At 44.3% G+C, this 25301-nt stretch overlaps 1 protein-coding gene across 3 annotated transcripts in view; it reads left to right on the top strand.

Annotated features, from left to right (window-relative positions):
• Nucleotides 1-23759, top strand: part of LOC117670854 (SLAM family member 5-like) — a 37109-nt gene extending 13350 nt beyond the window's left edge. The window contains exons 3-10 of one of the 3 annotated variants that reach the window (XM_034426342.3): nt 929-1189; nt 2905-2940; nt 9824-9928; nt 11070-11105; nt 14997-15049; nt 17317-17415; nt 22398-22502; nt 23009-23759. In XM_034426342.3, coding sequence (XP_034282233.2) covers nt 929-1189; nt 2905-2940; nt 9824-9928; nt 11070-11105; nt 14997-15049; nt 17317-17415; nt 22398-22502; nt 23009-23083 — 770 coding nt within the window. In that variant the 3' untranslated portion in view covers nt 23084-23759. The remainder of the gene's footprint in view (nt 1-928; nt 1190-2904; nt 2941-9823; nt 9929-11069; nt 11106-14996; nt 15050-17316; nt 17416-22397; nt 22503-23008) is intronic. The other 2 variants (XM_087881126.1, XM_087881127.1) reach the window with 2 other exon arrangements.
• Nucleotides 23760-25301: the final 1542 nt, after the last annotated feature.

Genomic DNA, 25301 nt, shown 5'->3' on the forward strand with positions numbered 1-25301 from the left:
TCCTCCCCAGGCCAGTTCTGCTTGGGTTCTCAGCCCTCCCTTTCCCCCCACCCCATTCCAAACCTGTTCCCTCCCCCCATTCCAAAAATGTCAGCCTGGCAGGATGCGAAGTGATGCTAGCAGAATGGCAGCCATGAGTTTCGCACCTGCTGCTCCCTCCTTTTTAATCTCCCTTCAAATGGGCAGAATTTGGATTTTAAAAAAAATGCAGATATGAATATTAAATTGCAAACATATTAACCTGATAGCTTAAGCATGTTCTCATCAGGCCTAGTCTTGCTCACATTTGCCCTCCTCCCTCCCCAAATTCCCCCCTGTTCCCCCCTGCCCATCGTCTTCCATGCCTGGAGCTTTGACATATCTGAGGGTTTGCATTTCTGCAATGGGTTAGAATGGAGCTCAAGCCATGTCCTGCACACACTTCCTCTCTGGAAGGGGGCTTGGGGAGGTCCATCACAGCTCCCTCCAGGCTCTCTCTCCTTGGGGCTGGACTGGGCCAAGCCAAAAGTGGGTTCCCAGATGGAGAGGAGAGGAAGAGAGAAGCAGGTGGGCTTTGAGGCTGGAATCTCCAGAGAGGAGTTCAGGATATTCTTCATGGATCTGGTGGGACTGGCTGGACCCACAAACTCTTTGAGCCTCATCCTCTTCCCCTCAGTCCATGGTTTGGTGTAAAGAGGAATTGGGGGAAGGCAAAGGATGAGGGGTGCTTGCTCTCCACTATCTTGGGGGGCCTCTCCCTTCATAATCTGTCAGAAGGGGGATTGTTCTGAGATTGTTATTTGTGACAGAAACAGGTTAGAAGTATTTTCCCTGCTCTAACCTAAGCAAAACCATTGACTGAGCCTCTGCTGTTGTTATTCTCCTTCCTCCTTGGCCTCAATGTGATTTTGTGGTCTTCCACAATGTGATTTGTCTGTCTTCTTCTCAGGACGTTTGCTGGACTCTGAGATGAGAGTGACCTGCACTCCTGATGCAGCTGGAAATGGAACTTGGAAGCTGAATTGCTCTACAGGGACTTGGGAAGATGGGGTGAAATTCAGTTGGACCTCAGCTGTCCAAAGCAGGGATCTTCCCCACTGGAATTCTTCAATCCTCACCTCCCAAGATCTTAATCTCAATGTCACCTGCGCAGCAGAAAACCCGGTTAGCAAGGCATCCACAACAGTGTCCTTAAAGCAAGTTTGTGCTGGTAAGTTTTTCTCTTCTTGAAAGAGTCCATGGGACCAAAGATGAACCTGACATTTAGCTGGAAGAGAAGAAGTCCTACAGAAGGCAGAACTTCCCTGGGAAAGGGGTTGGGCTGCCACAACAAATCAGAAAAATAAGAATTCAGTGCAAACATACAAATTACAGCCATTAACCACCATCACCAATCATATTCCTTAAATCTATAATTCCTCTTTTTATGGAGGGGGAGGAATCTTCAATTGGCACTGGAAATCTTATTTGGCCCTCTAGATTTCCATTTCCATTGACCTCATACTTTGCAAGCAGCTGGTTGCTGAATTCCTCTGGTCTCTGAACCTACTCAGCACTCAGCTCTTCTGAGATTCCCAACCGAGGCACACCAGGTGCACCCCCTTGTGGGTGAAGAAGTCCCACCTGCAAAGGTTCATTTGGGTGACTCTGTAAGCAAATCCCATACAGGCCATTTCTAAGCAAAAGAAATGCAGCCAATGGAATGCAGAACAAGCTTCCGGCCAAGCTGACCAATTAATTTGGGAGAATGTAGCCAAATTCCTTTGGTTTACCCTGATTGTAGGGTCCATGCGTGAGCAACCAGACCCACACGTATAGAGTTCAAGCTAGCAACTTTATTGTTGCCTATAGTACAGGAATCTCCCCTGACTGGCAGCTTTCACCTGGGAAAGGACAGAGAAGGCTTCAGACCTTTGCCTTCTTGTGTTTTTGTAGTGAGTTACTCTAGGCTAATTCCCCACCTGAGCCCCCTCCCAACAGGGACAGTTGTTCTCCAACAGGGAAACCAAATCAGGGGGATTAGGAACCTGGAAGGATCGTCAAACAAGGAGTCAAAATTCCTCATTTGATTCTTTGCTGGACAGATCTCTGGATGATGAGGTGACGATGACGCTGTACAGACATTCCAGTTATTGGGAGTATATGCTACCTAGTTAAATCTACTTCCAAAATTGCAAAGCTGTTGGATAGAAATATATTTTGTGGTTTGATAGAGAAGATGGTTTTACCTCAAGATAGCTAATGATGCATGTCTCGTGTTTATTTTTTTATTATTATTTATTTTTATTCGTCATATTTCTATGCCGCCCACTCTCCGAGGACTCTGGGCGGCTTATACCAAAGACAGTATACTAAATAGCATATTGCCCTCAACAATCTGGGTCCTCATTTTACCCACCTTAGAAGGATGGAGGGCTGAGTCAACCTTGAGCCAGTGAGATTTGATCCGCTGATCTGCTGAACTAGCAGTCAGCTGAAGTAGCTTCAGTACTGCACCCTAACCACTGCGCCACTTCGGCTCATTTAAAGTAAGAGTAAGAGTAAGAGTAAATTAATGCTTCAGGCTGCTGAGTGGCATTTGACTAATGCAGTTACTCCATTCATTTTGCAAGCCTTAACTCAGACACATGATAATGATCACATTGCATGCATTTCCTGCCCTACTTTTGCTCTCATTCTTCCTGTTTTCATTTGCGATTGTTTTGTGCTTGTAGTAAAGAATAGAGAAAAATGCTTTGACTGAGAAAATTATTGTAAAATTAACTAGGCCTAACGATATGCTTCAAGGAGGGTTAATTGGGTCTGGTGGCTGTTAATCGGATGGCTTCACCAAATCAGAGATGCACAATTTCTCACTGCCTGATCTCTGTTTCCTTTCTATCTGCTCTCTTGTACTTGCATTTTGTCCATCATGCTGAACCCCAGAGGAGAGACCTGGGACGGAGGCCCCCCAAGTGAACGGTGAGCTCCACCCCCTCCTTATAGCTTCCACCCTTCCTTGCCCCTCCCTCTTGGCAGTTTTCCAAAGGGTCCCCCTCCCCCAAAAAAGCACCTAATAGACCCATTCTTGAAGAGGGGGAGGAGGAACTAATGAGTCTCCTATACAGTTGAGGACTCAACTTACAACAGTTCCTTATTGATCATTCAAAGTTACAACTGAAAAAAGTGACTTATGACCATTTTACGCACTTACAATCTTTGCAGGTGAGGTGATCAAAATTCAGATGCTTGGCACCTGATCCTTTTTTATGATGGTCCCGGGGTCATGTGATCCCCTTTTGCAACCTTTTGACAAGCAAAGTCAATGGGGAATCCAGATTCACTTAACAACTAACTTAACAAGTTCAATGATTCACTTAATAACTATGACAAGAAAGGTCATAAAATGGGGCAAAACTCACTTAACAACTGTCTTGCTTACCAACAGAAATTTTGGCCTCAGTTGTGGTCCTAAGTCCAGGACCTGTAATTGCAATACTTTTCTGGAAAATGAAAATTGCTCTAAACAGAGGAGAATATTCGTAGCTCAGGTTGAACTGTGGGGTCCTTGGTGCTCCCTGAGCTTGGCTGTTTTCTTGCAGACTTTCCATTACTCAAATTAGGGAACACCATCAGCGCTAGCCCAAAACATCAATCAACGATTAAACAAAGAGAATCCAAAACCATCCAAAAGAATAAAGCTAATAGATGAAAAAACATAGGAATAAATATAGGGAGAGTTGTAAACGGTAAGAGCCATAAAGAGGAAAGTAACAATAGGACAATATGAACAATACAATTGGCCAAATTAGGGGAAATAATAATCACTTAACACACCCTTGGGTACCATTGAATCATTTTTCAGAATTATAACTCTTCACCCAAGCTGTAAGCTTTCTCTGTCCATTTCTGCTTGTTTTTATGTATGTGCTTATATGTGTTGTACTTAATAAAGTGTGTTATGTATGTTGCAGATTAATAAAACAGATGTGTTTATGTATGTTTATGTACATTAATAAAGCTATGTATAATATAAATTAATAATGCTGATGTGTTTTCGTATGTTGTAGATTAATAAAGCTGATATGTTTTTATATGTTGCAAATTAATAAAGCTGATGTGTTTCTGTTGTGACCCTCCAGTGGCCAGCAGAGCTGGCAGCAGACTCAGACAGTGAGGAGGTTGGGGAGGAACATGGGCCAGTCCTGGAGTCTGGGGAAGGCTCTGATGTGTCGGAGGCAGAGATGGGGCCAGGGCCGTCCGACAGTTATCAGTTACCTTTGGAGTTGGAGATAAGTGGGGCAGAAGAACAGCTGAAGCCTGTTCCTGACGTGTGTGCTTGCGCAGAGCTGCCAGGAGAAGGGAACAGCTAAGGAACAAGGGCCGACTCAGGAGTAAAGCCACAGGTGGACAGTGAATGGCCCCTCCCATAGGGAATAAAGAGGAGCAAAAGGGGAGTGGAGTTTGCAGGAGACAATTAGTTTGTTTATTAGTGTGAAGGGAAGGAGTGCAAGTAGTAGTGCAAGTAGTGCAAGGAGATAGCATATTGTTATTGAGAGACACTATTTAAGCTAACTATGTCTGGTTTGAGTTTACAGGTAATCCCCAAATTAAAACAGTTCACTTAGTGACCATTCAAAGTTTCAACCAAGACCCCCCCCTCCAAGTACTTAAGACCCAGTCCCGAAATTATGAATGTTGCAGCACCATGGCCGTGTTTCCCCGAAAATAAGCCCTAGTGAAGGAGGTGGGATGGCCAGCACAGGAGGCAGCCCAACCACGTGTCCCCTCACAAACATGGGCAGCGAAGCCTGAGGCGGTGCTTAGCATGGTGGCTCCTTCCCTTCCCCGGGCACCTCATGGGCGCTCGACCCCTTAATTGCAGCCCCACAGATCGGTTGAGCCAGTGAGGGCCAGGACCTGCATCACATTCTGTCTCTCTGGGTGCCTAGAGTTGTTTCTGGTGCACTCTCACCAGGCCCAGCCCTGCCTACAGCGCCAGGCAACCTCACAGCCGAGGGTCCCTCTCTTCCCCAGCCCACCTTTGTGGCTCTGGAGCAGGCAGCGACCACGATTTGCGCTCCACCAGGCCTGGAGCTCAGGTCTTGCTCAGGCTGCTGCTACAGTACCACAAGGCAGAAGATCACCTGCTCTCCCCTCCCCTCCCCCCCCCGTGCTTCTGCCCAGCTGCTGGACCTGCTGCACCTGCTGCTGTTGGCCTTGCAGGGGCTCTTCACTCTCTGTTGGCCACCCTGCTGGCCTGCTCCTGCCTTGTGCAGGGCAACTTGGCCCAGACCTATGACCTCTGGAGCACCTCGCCCGCTTCAGGCTGTGCCCCTCCCCTGCCCTGTGCAAGATCCATGGCAGCCCTGCAGCGGGCTGGAGAAGGGAGGGGGAGATCGCTCCAGAGGTCATAGATCTGGGCCAAGTTGCCCCACACAAGGCAGGCACAGGCCAGCAGGGTGGCTGTGAGCAATGTGGCCAAGAGGGCGAAGAGCCCCCGCGAGATCAGCAGCAGCAGGTGCAGCAGGCCCAGCAGCCAGGCAGAGGTACGGGAACGGGGGAGCTGATCCTGATGCACTGCATGGCTGTTTGCCTCATCGTAGCAACCGCCTGAGCACGACCCGAACTCCAGTGTCCCAGGAGCAGCAGGGCCAGCAGACAGGGCAGGCGGAGGGCCGGGGAGCGCCAAGAGCTTGGACAGTTGTGGCCACAGGCAAGTAGATGGTGGGATGGAGGGTGGGGCCGCAGAAGCTGCACTGCCACTCCCATTGGCCCCCCACGCTCGCTACTTCCTGTAAGTGAAAAAAAATAAGACATCCCCGAAAATAAACCCTAGTACTTATTTTTGAGCCCAACAGAAAATAAAACCAGTTCTTATTTTTGGGAAAACACAGTACGAATGACAGCAGAAATGCTACAACATTCGCCCTGCCAGGTCTCCACAGCCATTAGACCTGTGGAGACTCACTTACCTTGCAATGATCTAGCAAGACCCCTTGGTCTTCCCCACCCTGAGATACCTCATGTGCAGTTAAACCCACCCCCACCCACCCCGATTAGCAAATGCGTGGGCGAAAGCAGGGAGTGATCGCAGTCAAGTTACGCAATTCACTCCTACGAATCCTCGGGTTACGAATGTAATTGGCAGGCTCCGTGACATTCGTAATTCGAGGACTACCTGTATTTCTTTATTTTTTGCTAGTTTATCTTTTCTCTCTACCAGCCAGATTCTGGCTCCCATAGAACATGTAGCAACCTGTGCACTCTCTGCTCCAACCCCCAGGTCTTCCAGGACAGAGAGTCAGAACGCCTGAAGGCAAAAGCATAAATTTAACAAACTAATAAAAAAAGAAATATTTAGACTTGACTTATCCCAATTAATGCAAGAGTTAGTTTTAGGCTGTGTCCACAGAGTTCATGAATCCTGGAAGCTTAGATAAGAAAACCCAGGGGCCACAATGCACACAGCCCCAAAAGCTGAACATTGCTGGGAGCTGCCACCCATTAATAAGAATAACAGAATAATAAATTTATAAAATTGTATAAATAATAAAATCCTGGAGTACCGGGGAACTACCAGAGGATTGGAAAAGAGCTGATGTGGTTCCCATCTTCAAAAAAGGGAAATAAATTACTCACTGTAATATTAAGGGAGTTTGAAAAAAAAGGCATGTTTTCAGCAGCTGCCAATTTAGCCCTCTGTCAAAACTCGGTCTTGATTTTGCATGAATGTTTTGTATTTGTGAGCTCAAACATCCCCTCCTTTAGTGGGTTGGACTAGAAGATCCCTAAGGTTCCTCCAATCTTATTTTTCCATATTCTATGGACACTTTTAGCTTTCTGGACTAGCGCTTTTCTAATCAGCTGATTAGGCAGCTCCCTTTGAACATTTATATTAAATCTTTCAGGGCATTGACTTAGTATTGTTTCAGAGGAACATTAAATTGTATTCAAAAGCAGGTAGTCCTCAATTTACACCATAGCGCAGCCTGCCCATTACGGTTGTGGGTCATGACAGCTACAAAGCAGATCATCACAACAGCAGACTCAATTTTACAACCTTTTTTGCAGCAGCCATTAATGAAGGCCATTTTATTTATTTATTTATTTATTTATTTATTTATTTATTTATTTATCAAACTTATATGCCGCCCGTCTCCGAAAAGGACTCAGGGCGGCTCACACAATAAAACACATAAAATTCAATATTAAAATGTTAAAAACCATTAAAACTCCCCTTAAAACCCCTTCAGTCCAATCCGGCCTGGCGAAATAACCATGTTTGAGGTCACGGCGGCAAGAGCGAAGATCAGGGGCCATCCGTAGCCCCAGGGGGAATTGATTCCATAAGGTAGGTGTGCCCACAGAGAAAGCCCGTTCCCTAGGAATCGCCAACCGACACTGCCTGGCCGACGGCACCCCAAGGAGGCTCTCCCTGTGGGAACGCACCGGGCGATGGGGAGCTGTCATTGGCCGCATATTAACCAGACCCATTGTTCATTATAGGCATTTTTGCTGAAAACCAAAAGTAAAAAGTAATTTTCAGCAAAAATGTTGTAAATTGTGTCCATCACTCACTCCAAACAGCCATAAACGCCATCCGAGGAATCCGAACTCTTCCATAAGTCCCTGTCCAGGGTACTGAGGCAACTGCCTAAAACAGGGTTTTTCAACCTTGGCAACTTTAAGATCTGTGAACTTCAAGTCCCAGAATTCCTCATCCAAAGTGCACAACCACCAAACACAATTATTGCTTTCATAGGGTCAGTTAACAAATGTAAAGAAAGTGGTTAAAACTGCAGGCCTGTAGCTGCTTTGAGGTGATCCAACAGTAACTTTGTTCTCTTAATTATGTATTATTTTGAGGAGGCTGAAAAAAACTTGAAATGAATTGCACGATGTGAGTTTTAATGGCTGCTGGTGCTTATCTACCAATGTATTCCTATATATGGTATACAGAGATGATCTGGCAGTTTTTAGAGGCAGGATGAGGTTTGTTGTGATGTTGAGAAATGACTGTGTTGAGACATGTTACGTTGAGAAATAATTTAATTTTTAGTTTGACTTCCTGATGAGATATGCTATCCATGCAATATATCTAGTGATGAGCTTTGTAAATTATATTTATGTATTATTTATTAAATTCAGATGCTTGCCCGTCTTGCCAAGGCAACCAAGTAAATGGTTGAAATCATATGAAACTATTACAGTTAGTGAGTTACATCATGAAATCTAGTCCTTGGCTTAGGACAGGCGTTCAGCTCTCAAATCTTCTTTTGTGCAAGTTACACATCCCTCTCTTGCAACTCATGTCTTCCATTTAGTTCCATTTAGCCAGTCTTGGTCTAGTGGTGTGAAGGCACCAGGCTAGAAACTATGCGATCCTGAGTTCTAGTTCCACCCTGGCATGAAAACCAACCCAGTGACTTTGGGCCAATCACTAGAATACTGAGAGTTCTAGTTCCGCCTTAGGCATGACAGCTGGCTAAGTGGGCCAATCACCAAAAGATGATGAGTTCTAGTCCCAACTTGGCATGAAAGCTAGTAGGATGACTTTGGGCCAATCACCAGGAGACAGTCAGAGGAGAAGTATGGAGTATCAGATGCCTTCACCACCTTGAGTTATTTATCAGAATATTAAAGGCAGATTAACAAAATCTTCAAATAAATAAATAAATGACTGCAATCTCCGCCGAGCTCTTGTGCCTCTTGTGCACAAGGAGGAAGGAAATTAGATTATCCTGAAGCTATAAATAAAAGGCTGAAAGATATTCAATTGTTGCCCTGAATCTCTCAATGGCTCAAGGTTTTCTAAACATCTATCCAATAGGATAGGAAGCAATAGAGTTTCTGGGCAGGAACATTTGTAACCGGAAAAGATGCTGAAAAGGAGATTTTCAGCGATTGGGACAATATTCCTGCTTCAATTACATTGCAGAGTACATCTCCTTTTAAGCATCTTTTCCGGTTAAAAGTTCCATAGTTACGTCTCTTCAGCTCATGCTCCAGATGTAGAAGTACAGGGTCTCCTACCTGAGAAGCAGATTGGACTAGAAGACCTCCAAGGTCCCTTCCAGTTCTATTGTTCTATGTTCTAGGAGAGGACAGCCCCCAGGGGGAGAGCCTTCTCTGTGGGGGCACCTACTATCTGGAATGAGCTCCCCCCAGAGATACGGAGGATCCCGGATCTGCGCACCTTCCGCCGCGCCTTAAAGACCTTATTATTGCACCAGGCGGGCCTGGCCTAATTTTCTCTCTCTTTCATAAAAGATTTTCAATTTTTAAATATCTTTTAGTATCTTATATATTCAATTTTAAAATTGGTTTTAAACAGTTCGGGGTTTTAAATTTGTCGGAGCCAAAACTATTTAATTTGATTTTATTCTACTTTTAGAATAGGGCGGTATAGAAATCGAAATAATAAAATATTATTTTATTTTATAATAAAATAAATAAATAATAAAATAAATAATCCTGACACGGAAGGAAGAGAGAGTTAAGGCTGCGTTATTCTGGTGGATGATATCTTTCTGCTGTTGCCAGCTTAGCTGTGTCATTTGCAGGGAATTGTGGGTAGAGGAAAATTACCCCATGCAGGGAGTCCTCATTTAGCAACCACAATTGGAACCAGCAACTTGGTCGTTAAACAAAGCAGCTGCTAAACGAAACCACTTAACTGTGCTGATGATCTGACTTCAGTTTTTCTTCACTTTACAGACCTGCAAAGGACTGGTTATTTTTTCACCACTGTCACCACTGCAAACGGTCACTAATCGAGGACTACCTGTATAGGGAATAGATCTCCACAGGGTTTGTTAATGTTTGACCAGGGTTGACACAACCTCTGCTCTTTCTTTTGCAGAAAAGGTACTGTCTGCAAGCAATGCGTTGATTGGGGCCGTGATTGCAGTTATTATCGTCATTCTGCTTGTTGTTGTCATTGCCGTTTGTCTGTGGAGGAGGAAAGGTACAAGATATTTCTCAGCTGCACACCCCCTTGCAAAGCGCCCCCTCCACTGACCAGGTTCCCCACTCCTCTTCTTTCCTTCTCCCTCTATCCAAAAAGAGAAAAAAGCTGAACCAGAAAGTCACCCAGGCATCTGTGGGCCACCAGGTGGGCCCTCACCCCCCATCCCAGGGCACCGTCTACTTCTCCGTGGATGCTCCAGGGGTAGGAGGGCCCAACCATTTTAATCTGGGCTCTTCCTTGCAACCTTCAGGCCTCCAAGCCATCCTCTAACAGCCACCATGGTGCAGTGGTTAGAGTGCAGTACTGCAGGCTACTTCTGCTGACTACTGGCTGCCTGCAATTTGGCAGATCGAATCTCACCAGGCTCAAGGTTAACGCAGCCTTCCGTCCTTTCAAGATCCATAAAATGAGGAGCCAGATTGTTGGGGGCAATGTGCTGACTCTGTAAACTGCTTTGAGAGGGCTGCAAAAGCCCTGTGAAGCGGTATATAAGTCTAAGTGCTATTGCTCTTCCAAGGCTGGAAGAGAGAGCTCAGCCAACACACAACAAAAAGAGCAGAACTTGACTTTTTTGACTCCTCATGGTGCTATAAAAAAAGTTATGGGCAAAGAGAATCTCCTAGGAAGTCTCAGGAGTGTGCGGCACCCAAGGCTTCCCTACGGGGCAAAGAGAAAGGATTCCAGGGGCCCAACTTATCTCCCAGTTTCAGAGAGGCAGCTTCTGCATCTGGTGGGAGATATCAGCAACCTCAAGAACTGCCTCTCTCTGCCTGGCCAAGAGCCATTTCCTCAGCATCCTCTGGTCCACCACCATCATTTGGACAGCTGCCGACTGGTGGGCTGGGCAGAGTGCCCCTTTGGCTTTCTACAGAACCTGCTGCTCAGCCGACGCCCCACTGCAAACTGGTAGGTGGGTTCTGGTAGGAGACCCATCTAGTACAACTGGAGATTCCAAATCTTTGCTGGATCTTTGCTACCTCAGACCCTGCCCTCTTCCCCGCCCGCCAACGCTTTTCGTAGGCTTCGCCAAGATTAGCCACAATTTATTTGCACACGCCCCAGCTTTGCACAAGATAGCAGCTGTGGCTCACAACTCACCCACTTCCTGCGTTTCACTTGGTTTCTTTTCTTTCCACAGCTGCTAAGGGAAGCGGACGATATGCAACACATGCAGGTAACGTTTCCCCCCCCCCCCAGAGACTGCAAACACCTGCCACGTAAGATTGGAAGGTTTGCCCGCACACACAAACACAGAAAGACCACAAAGAGCAAAACAAAAATGGAACCCCCATAGCAAAGGGCAAGAGAATTGAGATGTTCAGGAGATCAATCGCCAGTGTGATACACACATTGCTAATTTTCAGGGGCTCCCAGATTTTGGAGTCTGGTGCACATTCAGGATGGTAAGAGCGTGCTCTGGGGGCCCGGCAGGATTGATCAAGTGAGACCCCAGAAAGAGTGCAGAGAAGAGCAACAAAGATGATTAGGGGACTGGAGGCTAAAACAGCTTAATATTCATTATTAAAACAAATGAGGAATGGTTGCAGGAATTGGGAATGTCTAGTCTAGTGAGGAGGACTAGGAGTGACATGATAGCAGTCTTCCAGTACTTGAGGGGTTCTCACAGAAAGAAGGGGTCAATCTATTTTCCAAACCACCTGAAGGCAGGACCAGAAGCAATAATGGAAATTAAATCAAAGAGAGAAGCAACCTAGAACAAAAGAGAAATTTCCTTACAGCGAGAACTATTAACCCGTAGAATGGCTTGCCTGCAGAGGTTGTGGCTGCTCCATCACTGGAGGCTTTTAAAAAGAGATTGGAAAGTCATTTGTCTGGAATGGTAGAGTTTCCTGCTGAACAGGGGGTTGGACTAGAAGACCTCCAAAGTCTCTTCCAACTCAGTTATCCCATAACACTCTTGCAACGAACCACTAAATCACAAGAGGGGAGAACAGCCCATCCATTCTGCAATTTCTCCTCTGAGAAAGCTGCAAAACCAGAATCGTTGTTAGAAGAAATGTTTCGAGATGCTTGAGGCAGTGCTCCTCACATTTTAAAAAAATGGATCAATTACAAAATTTAGAAGGACAGCGAGAAGGGGGCAAAGGAAAGGCAACACTAGCATGGTCTTTCACCTTCTGATACCACTTATTTCTTTCTTTTGATCTTAAATAAATTTGCTGCCCATCTCACCATGAGGCTGCTCAGGGCAGCTCACAACAGTAACACGGGGGGGGGGGAGCCCAATAAAAATTGTCAATGCAACACCAGCAAAGCAATGCAACAATTAAAATAAATGACGGAATATGAATTAAAAGGTGGGCGGAGGGGGAGCAGGAAGTGCAGAGGGGAGCTGGGGTCAGCTAATTAATAATCGTGAAAATATATCCCAAGATTCATTTCAACAAATGAGGAGCGATGCTCAATTAGCTACATTTTTCTTCCTGCTGCAGGAGAAGCTGTCAAGCCAGCAGCCCACCAGTTCAGCTCCTGAAAATTGCTGGCTGGATTGGATTGGTTTTGGGAAGGGAGGAGGGATCAAGCACAGAGCTAGTCTAGAGTCATGGTGCAACCATAAAAGGCCAAAACCAGCCCTTCCTGAATTCCTTGGAGCCTTATCTAAGTGATCCCAAGGGAAAGCTGCCAGACTGGGGGGATTCCTGTATTATAGGCAGAATATAATGAAGTAGTTAGCTTACACCCTGCCCAGGTGAGTCTGGTTGTTCACGCCATTCTCCCTTCTGATTAAAGAGCCCCATGCAAATATGCAGAGCCCTTTCACTGTTGTTGAACCATGGATAATTGTCACTAATGACAAAGTTTTAATCACAGGCTATTGGGTTGTTGTTGTTTTTTCTCCCAATTATTTGGCAGGTGGTGCTACAAGTTCCTGAATGGGACAAGAGAGACTTTCTCCGTACCCGTCCTTCTTCCTCCATCCCTGCTTTCCCCAGGACTGGGAGCAGGGACAAGCATCTGGTTGCCCCAAATAAATAACAACAACAACTAGCCAAACTAAGAATTGCTTTTGTTCTGCCGCTTTCAAGCAGAGCTTGAATCATTCAGTGGGAGCTTATTTCCACTAAGCCAGGAGTGTCAAACTTGCATCGTCACATGGTTGTCACGTGACGTATCGTGACTTTTTCCCCCTTTGCTAAACCGGGGTTGGGCATGGCCAGCGTGTGATGCATCCGGCCCACTGGCTGCGAGTTTGACACCTCTGCACTAAACATACAGCCCTTCCTTCTTTCCCCCCTTCCTTTTCTCCTTTTTCCTTCCTTCTTTTCTCTTTTGCTTTCCTTCCTCCTCTTTCCCTCTCTCTTTTTCTGAACAAAAGGGAGAGTAGATGAACTACTTACTATGTAAGGCAGGGGTGTTAAACTCGATTTCATTGAGGGCCGCATTGGGGTTGTGTTTGACCTCGGGGGGCCAGGATGGGCACGGGCAGGCTGGGTGTGGCCAGCTTGATGTCACTCATGTGGCTCCTGAGCTCCGTTTCGGCTGCAACGGCCTCCTGCAACCCTCTGCCAGAGAAAACAGAGCTTGGGAGTGTCGCCTGTGGCCCTTGCAAGCTCCATTTTCGGCTGTGATGGCTTGGTTTTCGCTGGCAGAAACACTGCGGACCGGTTCTTCGCTGTTTCCAGGGCGGCCCCACAGGCCATATCTAAACACCCCATGGGCTGGATCCAGGCCCCAGGCCTTGAGTTTGACACCCCTGATGCAAGGAGGTGCATTAAAGCAAAATAAAAAAACTGACAAAACTAAGCGATGTGAAATGGGGGAGGGGAGTGAATACTATCAAAATGTTGGTATGGGTCTGTGTATGTGTGTGTCTTAGTGTGTTTATGATTAGCTTATGACACTGCATGCTGTACAATCCAATGTCATCTTGTTGGATGCAATAGCCAAGACAAATATTCCAAATCTGTCTTGTTGTGACTTCGTTTTGTGGGTTGATGTTGTGGGTCAGACCACTCTCTTCTGATGAAAACTCACACAGTCCTTGGATGCTTTTCTAGAAAGTTTGTACATATTTTGCCTTTGCAAGTTGTGCTTTGGAAAAAAGGAATTCAAAGGGCAGATAGACACACCCAGCATCCTCTCTGGAAGCACAACTCACAAGCACCACCTGGCTGGTGAAGGGTGGCCAGTGGGAAGGAGAAGGAAAGCGTCCTGTCTTCAGAAAAGACGTGGGGATTAACTTGGAGCAGAGAGAGGCATGACGGAACGGAGGAGAAAATGGGTCTTTTAAGAAAATACATTTACTGTCGAAAAACAGGGGGGGAAATTGCATTTTGAGGGGGTTGCAAAGCATTTCTGCCTGAACACAAAGCTATGGCTACATTTATAGCTGGAACATGTTTACATGTGTAAATGTCATTCCTCTTGTTCTTAAACAAGAAACACTGATGGGTTTAAAATAAGGCTGAGATCTCTTGGGTTTTTTGCTGATTGTTTCAGGCTTTGGAACGGGTCACAGGGAAATGTCTCATTTTATTTTGGATCCAAAGGATCAGACAGGATTTATAATTGTGTGGGTTGTTTGGTTTGGCTGTGTTGTTTTGTACAAAGTGGGGTTTGTTCTTTGTTACTAAATGTAGTATTCTTACTTTTGTTGTAAATGTCTTCTGTTGGTGAAGAGGCTTGTTTTCTTTGTGCTAACATGAAATAAAACATCTACTTGATTCAACTTGCATGACTAACTGACTGACTTGTGGCCCACTTAATGAAGTTTGCACACAATCATTAATGCTTATTAATGATTCCTCCACTTTCTGATGTTCAGCACCCTGTTTAAACCGAGCCCTTTAATTAAATTAATTGCCTGCTTCAGTGAATATAAACACAACAATTAACGTCGGCTCTATTCAGCATCGCTTGGGAGGGGGAGGCACTCTTTAGGAACAGAGAAATAAAAGGCCAGGCCAGAAGAAAGGAAAGGAAAGGAAATTATATTTTGACTGCTTAATTTTATTTCTTTATCTTGTCCTGAAAAGGATTGGCAGTTGTCAGCCCAAACAGTCACAGGGTCCATCTGGATAACGGTCACAATTTTTCTTTGCAGAGATTGAAAATCCACCTAGAAGTGATTCCACCTTAATAGCAGACCAGGCCAAGGTAAGTTCATAAGAATGTGAAACATAGAATCATAGGGCTGGAAGAGACCTTGGAGGTCTTCTAGTCCAACCCCCTCCTCACAAAGGTCTTCTAAAGCTTCTTGAATGAACCAAGGTGATCTATAGTTCAGGGTTCTCCAAACTTGGTCACTTTAAGACTTGTGGACTTCAACAAGCCTTGGTAGTACAGTGGTCTAAAGCACCCTGTTATTAAGACCAGCTGCCTGCAATTACTGCAGGGTTCGAATCTCGCCAGGCTCAAGGTTGACTCAGCCTTCCATCCTTTCTAAGGTAGGTAAATTGAGGACCCAGTTGTGGGGGCAATAAGCTGACTTTGTATAAATATACAAAAGGATGAAGGCTATTGCTTAACGCATTGTAAGCTGCCCTGAGTCTCCAGAGAAGGGCGGCATATAAATCAATTTTTTTTAAAAAAACTCCCAGAATTCCCCAGCCAGCCATGCTGTCTGAGAAATTGTGGGAGTTGAAGTCCACAAGTCTTAAAGTGGTCAAGTTTGGAGAACCCTGGACTAGTCCCTGGAAGTCCAAGTCACCCCCTTGAACTCACCTCCAGTTCCCTACTCAGCTCAGGTTCTTCTTGAATGTCACCAACTCAATCCCATGTCCTCCACAAGAGGAAGGAAGACCCCTTATGGGATGAAACCTGAAAAGGCCATCAGGTTTTCAAAATCGAGACTTCCTTAAGGCAGGTGATCTCAACTGCCAGGATTCTCAATCGGGGGTTCGTGTGCAGGGGAATCCTGGCAATTGAAATCCACACTTCCAGAAGACATCCATATGTGGGAAAGAAAGAACGCTCTTCTGAACAGAATAAAATGGGATTGTATGTTATGGGCTGCCTAGATTCTCTTTCTTTTGCTGACTTGAGGTCTTCTCAAAGGAGGATTTTACACCAGGCTCCTTAAAGAGCTCAAGGCCAGAAAGGGGGTGGAGGAATCAGATTTGGGGTGATGGGCACCCACTTGCTATGCGTTGGGATGCTGTCAGTGTTTTTTGAGGCGCTGTGGTTTTAAAGTTGTATTTTTTTTTTTTTTTTAAGTTTGAGCCGTGTTCAATTTTGTGACGCATATCCTACGGTAATTTTTTCTTAAAAGGAAAGAAATAACTGATAACTTTCAGATAACCTGGTAGGAAATGACACTTTTGCTTCTTTAAGAGAAAAAAAATGTGTTAGCTTTTGATCTTACGGCAAATATACAATTAAAAATAAATCTCACTAAAATTACTCATAGTTTCTTCATTTTAAATTTTCCGAAAGGAAAACTCACAATCAATGAACTTTGAAGTAAAGCTGCTTGTCGGTCCAGCATTGAAATATATTACCGCTCCCGAAATCATTGGTGGCCCTTTGCCATAAAGAGGACTGTGGGGCTCACTCTGTAGCCACCCAAAGGGTTAGAGAGGCTGTGTGACTTTGAAAAATAAAGGAAAGAACAAAGAGTAAAGCCAAGTAAAAAATAAAGTAAAAAATAGAGTCGTTAGAGGTGAAAGTGAATGTAACAAACAAAGGTCATGTAAAGTAAAAAGTAAAATTAGGTAAGGTGAGTATAGTAAAGAATACAAAGTGAAAGTAAAAGTAAAAAAATAAAGATAAAAAGTAAAGTAAGGTAAAGTAAGGAGTATAATAAAAAGTAGAGGAGAAAATAAAAGTGAAAATAAAAAATAAAGGGTAAGGTAAAGAATAGTAAAAAGTAGAGTAGAAAGTAAAAGTAAAAGTAAAAATAAAGTTAAGGTAAAGAGTGTAGTAAAAAAGTAGAGTAGAAAGTGAAAGTAAAAATAAAAGTAAGGTAAAGTAAAAAGTAAACAGAGGTGAGTATAGTAAAGACTAGAAAGTGAAAGTAAAAATCAAGGAAAGGTAAAGTAAAGGGTATAGTAAAAACTAGAGTGAAAGTGAAAGAAAGGAAAATAAAGTAAAGTAAGGTAAGGTAAAATAAAGCTAGAAGAAAAGTAAGGTAAATTAAAGAGCAATGTAAAAAGTGAAAGCAAAAATGAAAGTAAAGCAAGGTAAGATATGGTAAAATAAATAACGAATGAAAAGCAAAAGTCAAATAAACAAAAAGGTTAAAAGTCAAGTAAAAAGTAAGGTAATGTACTAAAATAAAATATTTTACCTGTCCATGCAGGTACACACACACATACACATACACACACTGTAACCAGAGTCAGAAGAAGCAGTTCAGAATTGCTGAAAACTTGGCAGGTGACAATAAATACTTAACTTTCTCTCTCTTTTTTTAAAACTCCTAGGAATCCAGGAGAAAGACAAATCAGCCAGCTAGAAGAGCAGCAAAGAACAACCAGGAGATGCCTCACACCATTTATTCCGCTGTGCAGCATCCCAAGCAGGTGGGAAATATTTAATGATTATTGTATCTATTAAATTTATACGGCTGCCCAGTTCACACATAGATGACTCCGGGTGGCTTACAATTAAAGTGACCAGATTTTAACATTGGTAAAGCGGGACACCCACCATTTTGTGGGCATGGCTAGCTGGTCATGTGACTGGGTGGCCATGGCTATGTGTATAGAAAAAAATCATTTCTGACAGGTCCTCGCACTTTTGACTGGTCCTCACACTTATGACCATCCTCACATTTATGCCTGTGCAGCATTCTTAACAACCATGTCACTCATTTCACAACTGCTTCTCTTCACCATGGTGATAAGATAGGGCAAAAAACGTAAAATGTTAGGACAGTTGTAAGTTCGAGGACTGGTCAAAAGTGCGAGGACCAGTCAAAAATAACTTTTTCAGCCCTCTGAGTAGTCCATATGCATAAAAGGATACAGCAATAGAGAGGGATGAAGGGAAATTAGAGGAGGAGTGAGGGTAAGAGAGGGAGGAAGAGAGGAGGAGAAGGAGAAAGGAAGAAGAAGTAGGGAGGAGAAGAAGAGGGGGGGAAGAGAAAGTAAGAAGGAAAGAAAAGAGAGAGGTGGTAGGTTTGAGGAGAAAGATTGCTGTACAATAAAAAAGATGAAAGGGAAGAAAGCCAACCCCAAACAAATATAAAGATATTAAGATAAAGAATGAATTGTTAAACTTTAAAGAATAAAAGAGAACAAATATGAATAAATAGCAATAATTAGAAACACACATACAAACATACAATGTATTTTCTTTGAACAGAATATTTGGCTGGTTCACAAATTTAAACAGTGTTTAGTCATTTCAATTAAATTTACAATTTCTATATTTCCTTTTTGCCATATTTATTCCTCATCTATTTTTTAAAAAAACCAATATTACCCTTCATCCTCATCTCTAATCTTAATAAAATTCAATTTTTCCCTTCTATTCTATATTATACCCCTTCCCATTGTCATCTATTTTTATATCCATCCTCACATTAGTTAATTATGTAATTATGTAATACAGTTGTTTAATACAAATTCAACATTTTAATATAAATCAATTAGTTATATAACTATCTTTTTTGTATATTAATCAATATGAACATGAATATTCCAATTATTTCCATGCAATCCAATTTCTTACAAATCCATTAATTATATTTACCAATAATAATAAACCAAATAATTTCCCCCATATATTCCTCCAAACCACAGCTTAACCATTTCTGCTTTCAACACAATATACAATTAATAGTATCTCAATTATTACAATTCCCTAATTAAATAGAGCTTTTTTTCTTTTGTGTTTTAAAATCTTGAACTCTCCTCTTTTGCCCTAAATTTCCCATTGTTTGCAGTTTTGCACCTACCTTTTTTGGTGAGGAAAAAGAAAAAGAAATCTCTCTCTGCCTTATTTTGCCACGTTGCAGCAAAGACCCTGCTTTACTTTCAGTTTAGCTTTTAAAGCATAGTTAGCGGAAAAAATCTCCAGCACTCTGCAGCTAGCAACTACAGAGCCCTGAGCAAAACAGCTGAGAGCAAATCAGCTGAGAGTCGGGAAGCCGATCTAATCAACTTGTGCTAATTAACCTATACTGAAGCTTTAAGGCATCGGTCTACTCATTTGTTTTCTTTTAACACTGATCAGCTGTAGGGTGGCCCTTTGAAGCCCCACGGCAAGAGTTTAAACAGTTTTTTTCCCTCTAGCCATCAGCTGGGTCTCAGGAGGCAGCCGGGAGCAACCCACCACTGCGCCGTGCATTCTTTCCAAAAATCGGGACTTATTTAAAATGCCGCGGGACGCGGGACAAATTGTTCAAAAGCGGGACGTCTGGTCACCTTACTTACAATGTTAAAAGACACAGTGTAAAAGCTCCATCTCCATTCAGGGTCCCCCGGAGACCACCGATAACACCATATTTTTAGGGCCTTTCTGAAAAGCAACGGAACTGTAGCTATAGGACCGTGATGGTGAACCTATGGCACATGACCATGTGTGACCATGTGCATGCCAACCAGCTGATTTTTGGGCCTTCTGGGGCCACTGGAAGTAGGGAAACAGGCTGTTTCCTGCCTCCGGAGGGCCTGTGGGGGTGGGGAAGGCCCGTTTTTCTCTCTCCCCAGACTCCAGAGCATTTATAGGAGCTTGGGGAGGGCGAAAACAGCCTTCCCCACCCCCTGGAGGTCCTCCAGAGGCCGGAAACAGCCCATTTGCTGACTTTCAGTTCCACCAGAAGTGGGCTGTTTCTGGCTTCTGGGGGGGGGGTGGAGAAGGCCGTTTTTTGCCTTCCCTGGCTCCTAGAGAGGCTCTGGAGCCTGGGGAGAGCAAAAACGGCCTACCAGGCCCACTGTGCCAAAAGCTGGGGGAGCGAGGGTGTGTGTGTCATGCGCACATGCACAGGAGGTGGGGCACATAAAATTATGGGTGTGGGCGCACTCATGCGCGACATCCCCCCCACACTCACCTCGCTTTTGGCACGCGATGGCAAAAAGGTTAGTCATCACTGCTATAGGAGAATGATGTTCCATAGGCAAGGGGCAACACCGAGAAGGCCGTTTGTGATATTCCTACCAGGTGTACATCTGTAATTGATGAGACCCGTAACACGCCCTGACTTCCCATGGTGGTGGGACGGGTGGGCTTAACGGGGGAGAGGTGGATCTTCACTCCTTTCCATTTACAGCAGCCTTTTTGAACACTGGTCTCGGAATCCCAGCCATATGGGACTGGTAGTTCAAAGCATCCAGAGGGGCACCAAGTTGGAGGAGGCCGTGTTGGTAAAACACAGACACTCACTTCTCGAGACCGCAGGGAATAAATTGTGATTCAACCTAAACAGGGGTCTCTAAGCCTGGCAACTTTAAGACTTGTGGATTTAAATTCTGGGTGTTAACCCAGAATTCCCCAGCCAGCTATGACTTGAAGTCTATAGGTCTTAAAGCTGCCAAGTTTGCAACTACAAATTTAAATAGGATGGTACTTGGAGAAAAGAGAGCACAAACGATCCCTGCTATTTGTCCTCTGTTTTTTAAAAAGTGATAACAGTATTAACAGATTAACAGAGTTGGAAGGGACCTTGTAGGTCATCCAGTACAACCCACCCACCCCCTCCCAAGCAGGAGACCCTACCCCATTTCTGACAGATGGCCATCTTAGACGTTTGGATTTGGTGTTTATGGCCATTCGGGCTTCCCCTAATTGCTTCTGGTTTCGAAAAGGATTGTGCAAATTCTAAGAGTCCAATTTCCTGCCAGTGTGCTAAAAATGTACAATGCAAATTTTATATTTTTCAAAAAGGATGAAGCTGTGAATATGACCGTATATTTCTTCTTCAGAGGGAACAGTACATTTGCTAACCGTTCTGCAAAGCCACTCTGGGAAACTGGAAAACTTAAAAGGTTTATGGCCGTGATGGCACACATGCCAGAGGTGGCACACAGAGCCCTGTCTGTGGGCGGGCACGCCGTCACCAGTTGCTCTTCTGGTTTCATGCGTGCCAGCCACCTGGTCTTCGTGGGTGCCGGAGCATTGGAAAACAACCTGAAAATGGCCAAAACCCAAGCCATTTTTGGGGCCGTTTTCAGGCTGTTTTTCGGGCCATTTTTGGCCTGAAAAACAGCCTAAAAATGTCTGAAAAACAAAGACAGGCATGTGCACACTGGATAGCTGGTCTTTGGGTTTCCGGTGCTCCGGCGTGTGCACATGCACGCACATTCCAGTTTGGCCACTCAGTGCTGAAAAGGTTCTTCATCACTGGTTTATGGTGTCTAGAAATTCATACAAATTTGTGACCATTCATTCTACAACCGTTTGAAATTATGACAGCACTGAACAAAGAGACTTAAGACCCTTACCCAAAGTTACAACTGCTGCAGCATCACTGGGGTCACATGAACAAAATGTAGTCCTTTACAACCAACTGCAGGGATACTACAGTGGCCTCCCCGTGTCAGGGTTCCAAGTAACCCACCCATAGCAATCAAAACTCCGAGGCAGGTGGATTCCTCAAAGAAATAGATTTATTGGACATGTCATATTGGCACAACCTGGTGAAAACTGACTCTAAATGTTCCCACGGTTTTCACCTAATTAAAAGTAAACGTTCTTGTTGCTAGATGACTCCAGCCCCCTCCTTCTGGACACCTGGTGAGAATGTTCTTGGTTTCCAAGAGAAAGTATTTTATTTTGGCTACAGCACCCCAGCTCTCTCTACTGCCCTCTCCCTTTCCCACAGCTCCAGTTGGGGCAGTACTGAAGCCCCAAAATGGCCACAGCCAGATCAGCTTCAGGGTTGACACCCTGCTTATCAAGCCCTCATCCCACCCTGCTGTGTCCCTCCCCTCACACACACACACCCCGCCATCACAACTCAGTCCACTTACCTTTTCCATAGATCTCCTTCAGGAAGTAGCCACTGTGCCACACTGCCTTCCTACACAGAGGCCACATGGCACTCTTATTATTATAATAATTATAATTATTAGTTCAATTTATATGCCGCCTTTCTCCGGAGACTCAGGGCGGCTCTTCCAAAGTGGGCACCATTTTGGAAACAGTTTCAAAGAATCAATGCAATTGAATGGATGCAAGATGGCGCCACATGGCCGCCATATGGTATAGGGAAACCAAGGGACAAATCAGCCTGCTCTCCTTCCCAAAGTCGATCTCCAGGATCTCGCTGAACAATGGTCATGACTTAGAACAGCAACGGGTAGGCTCCATTATGGTCATAACTTGAGGACTACCTGTAGGGGCTAAAGATTTTCTAAATATGTTTTTGGGGAGGGCAAAGATTCAGTTTCTCCAAACTAATGCATTGTTTTTCATACCTGGAAACTTTAAGATGTGTGGACTTCAACTCCCACAATTCCCCAGCCAGCATACCTGACTAGGGAATTCTGGGAGTTGAAGTCCACACATCTTAAAGTTGATATGGTTGAGAAACATTGGGCTAACAACTTCTCTTTTGCAGAATCATTTACAAACAGATGATGAGAAGATACAGAAGGGACGGCGCCACCACCACCAAACCCAGGCAGAGAAAACAATTTATTCGGAGATCACCAAGTCTCAGGAGGCACGTGGCTTTCTTGGTTCTGCTTTTGACACCTCCATAGTCCAGTATACATTTCACCTCAATGAATCTAGTTACTGGGCTTCTGAATGGAAAACAATATTACAACTGTACTACATTCATACATCCTACTATAGCCAGTAGTATAATATACAATTAAAACTGTAAAAACATTTTAAAACAATTTTTTAAAAAAGCTAAATAAAAATATTTATGCAAAACAAATATGCGTAACAGCTGAGATACTTGGCCAGTTAATAACAAAGCCAAGAAATGGGGCCCTTAGCACGTCTGGTGCTTCTGATATAGGGCCTCCTGCCTTGAGCTTAGGGGTTAGCCTAGAAGACCTCCATGGCCCCTTCCCACTCTGTTATTCTGGATTCCTGTCCATTCTCATCTTCATTGCAGGAGGAAAACCAAACAGCTTTCCCCCCCCTCCCCATAATCCCTCTTTTTCCAGGTAGGTCTCAGCTCTCCAAATAACCGCTTCCTTGTCTTCTCCTTGGCAGAGTGAAGACCCAAACATCAAGACCATCTATGAAACAGTGCAAAACCCCCTGCCCGTCAAATCCTCTGGCCTGTGAGCCTTTGTTTAAGACACACACCCTCTGCAAAGCTAGCAAGAGATGCCCCCCCCCCAGAGTTGGGGGGTGCCTGAGCCCCGTCTTCCAAAGGCAGCCTGGAGCACCTGCAGAGGACTCCACGCACGAGAGAGAGAGAAGTGGAGAAGACAAGACATGGGTCATTCCAGGATCGCCACCAACTTTCACTCCTGGACTTGCAAAGACCCAGCAGCTCGTCCTTCTGACTTGGGGAGTGGGATGCGACAACTCGCCACGGCCGACTAGCCACAGGACAATTCAACAAATACAAAGTTAAATTCATTTTGACGGAAGCACGGCCAATAATAATAAAAAAGCCAATCCAGAAAAAGGGGCCGTTAAACGACAAAGAAGAAGAGTCAATCCAGAAAAACGAGAGTGACAAGAATTTCAACGAAAACTTGGTCACCAATAATAAAAGTAACTGAATGGAATGATTAATATAGAGTGTTGGATTGTCCCACGGTGACTTGGTTGTGGCGAGTTGTCCTAGACCCCTCAAGGAGGAGGGGGGGCAGAGAATAATTTCTTTCTTCTTTGTTTCGTAATTTTAAATGATGCACAAATGTGTGCATCCATTCCACTGTGAAGCCCTTTGAACTTTGCACTATTGTTTCACCAGCATTAAAAAAAAAAAGGCATTAAATGGGAAAATCTGCGTACAGATAGTCCTCGACTTATGACCAGCCTTTAGGATAGGTTACTCCAAGTTATGAACATGAGGTTATTCTAATTTTGAAGGTTCTACCCAGGGATACTTATGACGCAGTTCCAAAGTCATGTGACTGCAGGTCTGGGTTTTATGACATTTTTGCAAAATCCCAGCATTTACGTCTGGTTTTTGTCTCAGAGCAAAACTGTTGATTCACTTAATGACCACCATGAAAAAGGTCACAAGAGCAGGTCAGTTACACGGATGGGCTGTTTTAGAATTGTCACAAATTACAACTATGATGGGCAAGCTCCATTACTGTCGTAAGTCGAGGACGTATATCTATAAAATGTATAATTCTGTGAAATAATGTACAGAAGATTTATAGGAGGGAAGCTTGTCTCGGTAGATATTTTGTGTAAAAATGTGTTTTTTTAAAGGTAAATGGGCACCCCAATATTTATATATGGTATGAAGTGTTTGAGGGTTTTAGCGTCAAGTTAGAGGAATAAATGTCCTATGTCTATATGCCCTAGTTGACTTAAATATGAGCCAGCCGTGTGATCCAGCTGCCAAACTAGCCAGTGCAGTCCTGGTTGCATTAACAGAGGGATAGAATCAAGATCACAAGAAGTGCTAGTATCGCTTTATACCGCGCTGGTCAGACCACATGTGAAATATTGTGTCCAATACTGGTTACCCCAATAGAAAAAAGATGTGGAGACTGTAGAAAGGGTGCAGAGAAGAACAACAAAGATGATTAGGGGGCTGGAGGCTAAAACCTATGAAGAACGGTTGTGAGAAATAGGTATGTCTAGTCTAATAAAAGAAGAATTAGGGGTGACAGCCAGTTCTATCCAGTTTGGACAAACCAGTAACAGAGGTTGTGGGAGGCTCCGCCCACCCTCCCGGACGTCATCCTGTTTTTGATGCTCTGCACATCCGCGGAAGGGTCTGTGCATGTGCGGAGGTGGCACGAGCTCACATTTGCAAACCGGTAGCAAAGGTAAGTGAATACCACTCCTGGGTGACACGATATATTGTCCAATATCAAAGAAGAGGGGGTCAACCTATTCTCCAAAGCACCTGAAGGCAGGACAAGAAGTAATACGTGGAAACCTATCAAGGAGAGATCCGAGATGGAACTAAGGAGTAATTTCCTGGCAGTGCAGACAATTAATCAGTGGAATGGCTTTCCTTCAGAAGTTGTGGGTGCTCCAACACTGGAGGTTTTCAAGAAGAGATTGGACCACCATTTGTCTGAATGGTATAGGGTTTCCTGTTTGAGCAGGGGTTGGACTACAAGATCTCCAAGGTCCCTTCCAGCCCTAGGATTTTATGTGCACAACTGGAAAAATATTCTGAGTCCCAATATTCTGAGAAACAGGAAAATGGGATTGACCAATATTGAGAAATGTTGACAGAAGAGGTCATCCGTCGTCCTGTGATCCTGCATGAACAAAAAATGGGCCCCAGTAGACCAAACTAACACTTGGCCTGCAAACGTCATGCTTTAGGGAGAACAAAGGAGAAATTGACATGCTCAAT

The sequence above is a fragment of the Pantherophis guttatus genome, chromosome 18, assembly GCF_059756535.1.
Source record: "Pantherophis guttatus breed Tessera chromosome 18, ASM5975653v1, whole genome shotgun sequence".
Classification (NCBI taxonomy): Eukaryota; Metazoa; Chordata; class Lepidosauria; order Squamata; family Colubridae; genus Pantherophis; species Pantherophis guttatus.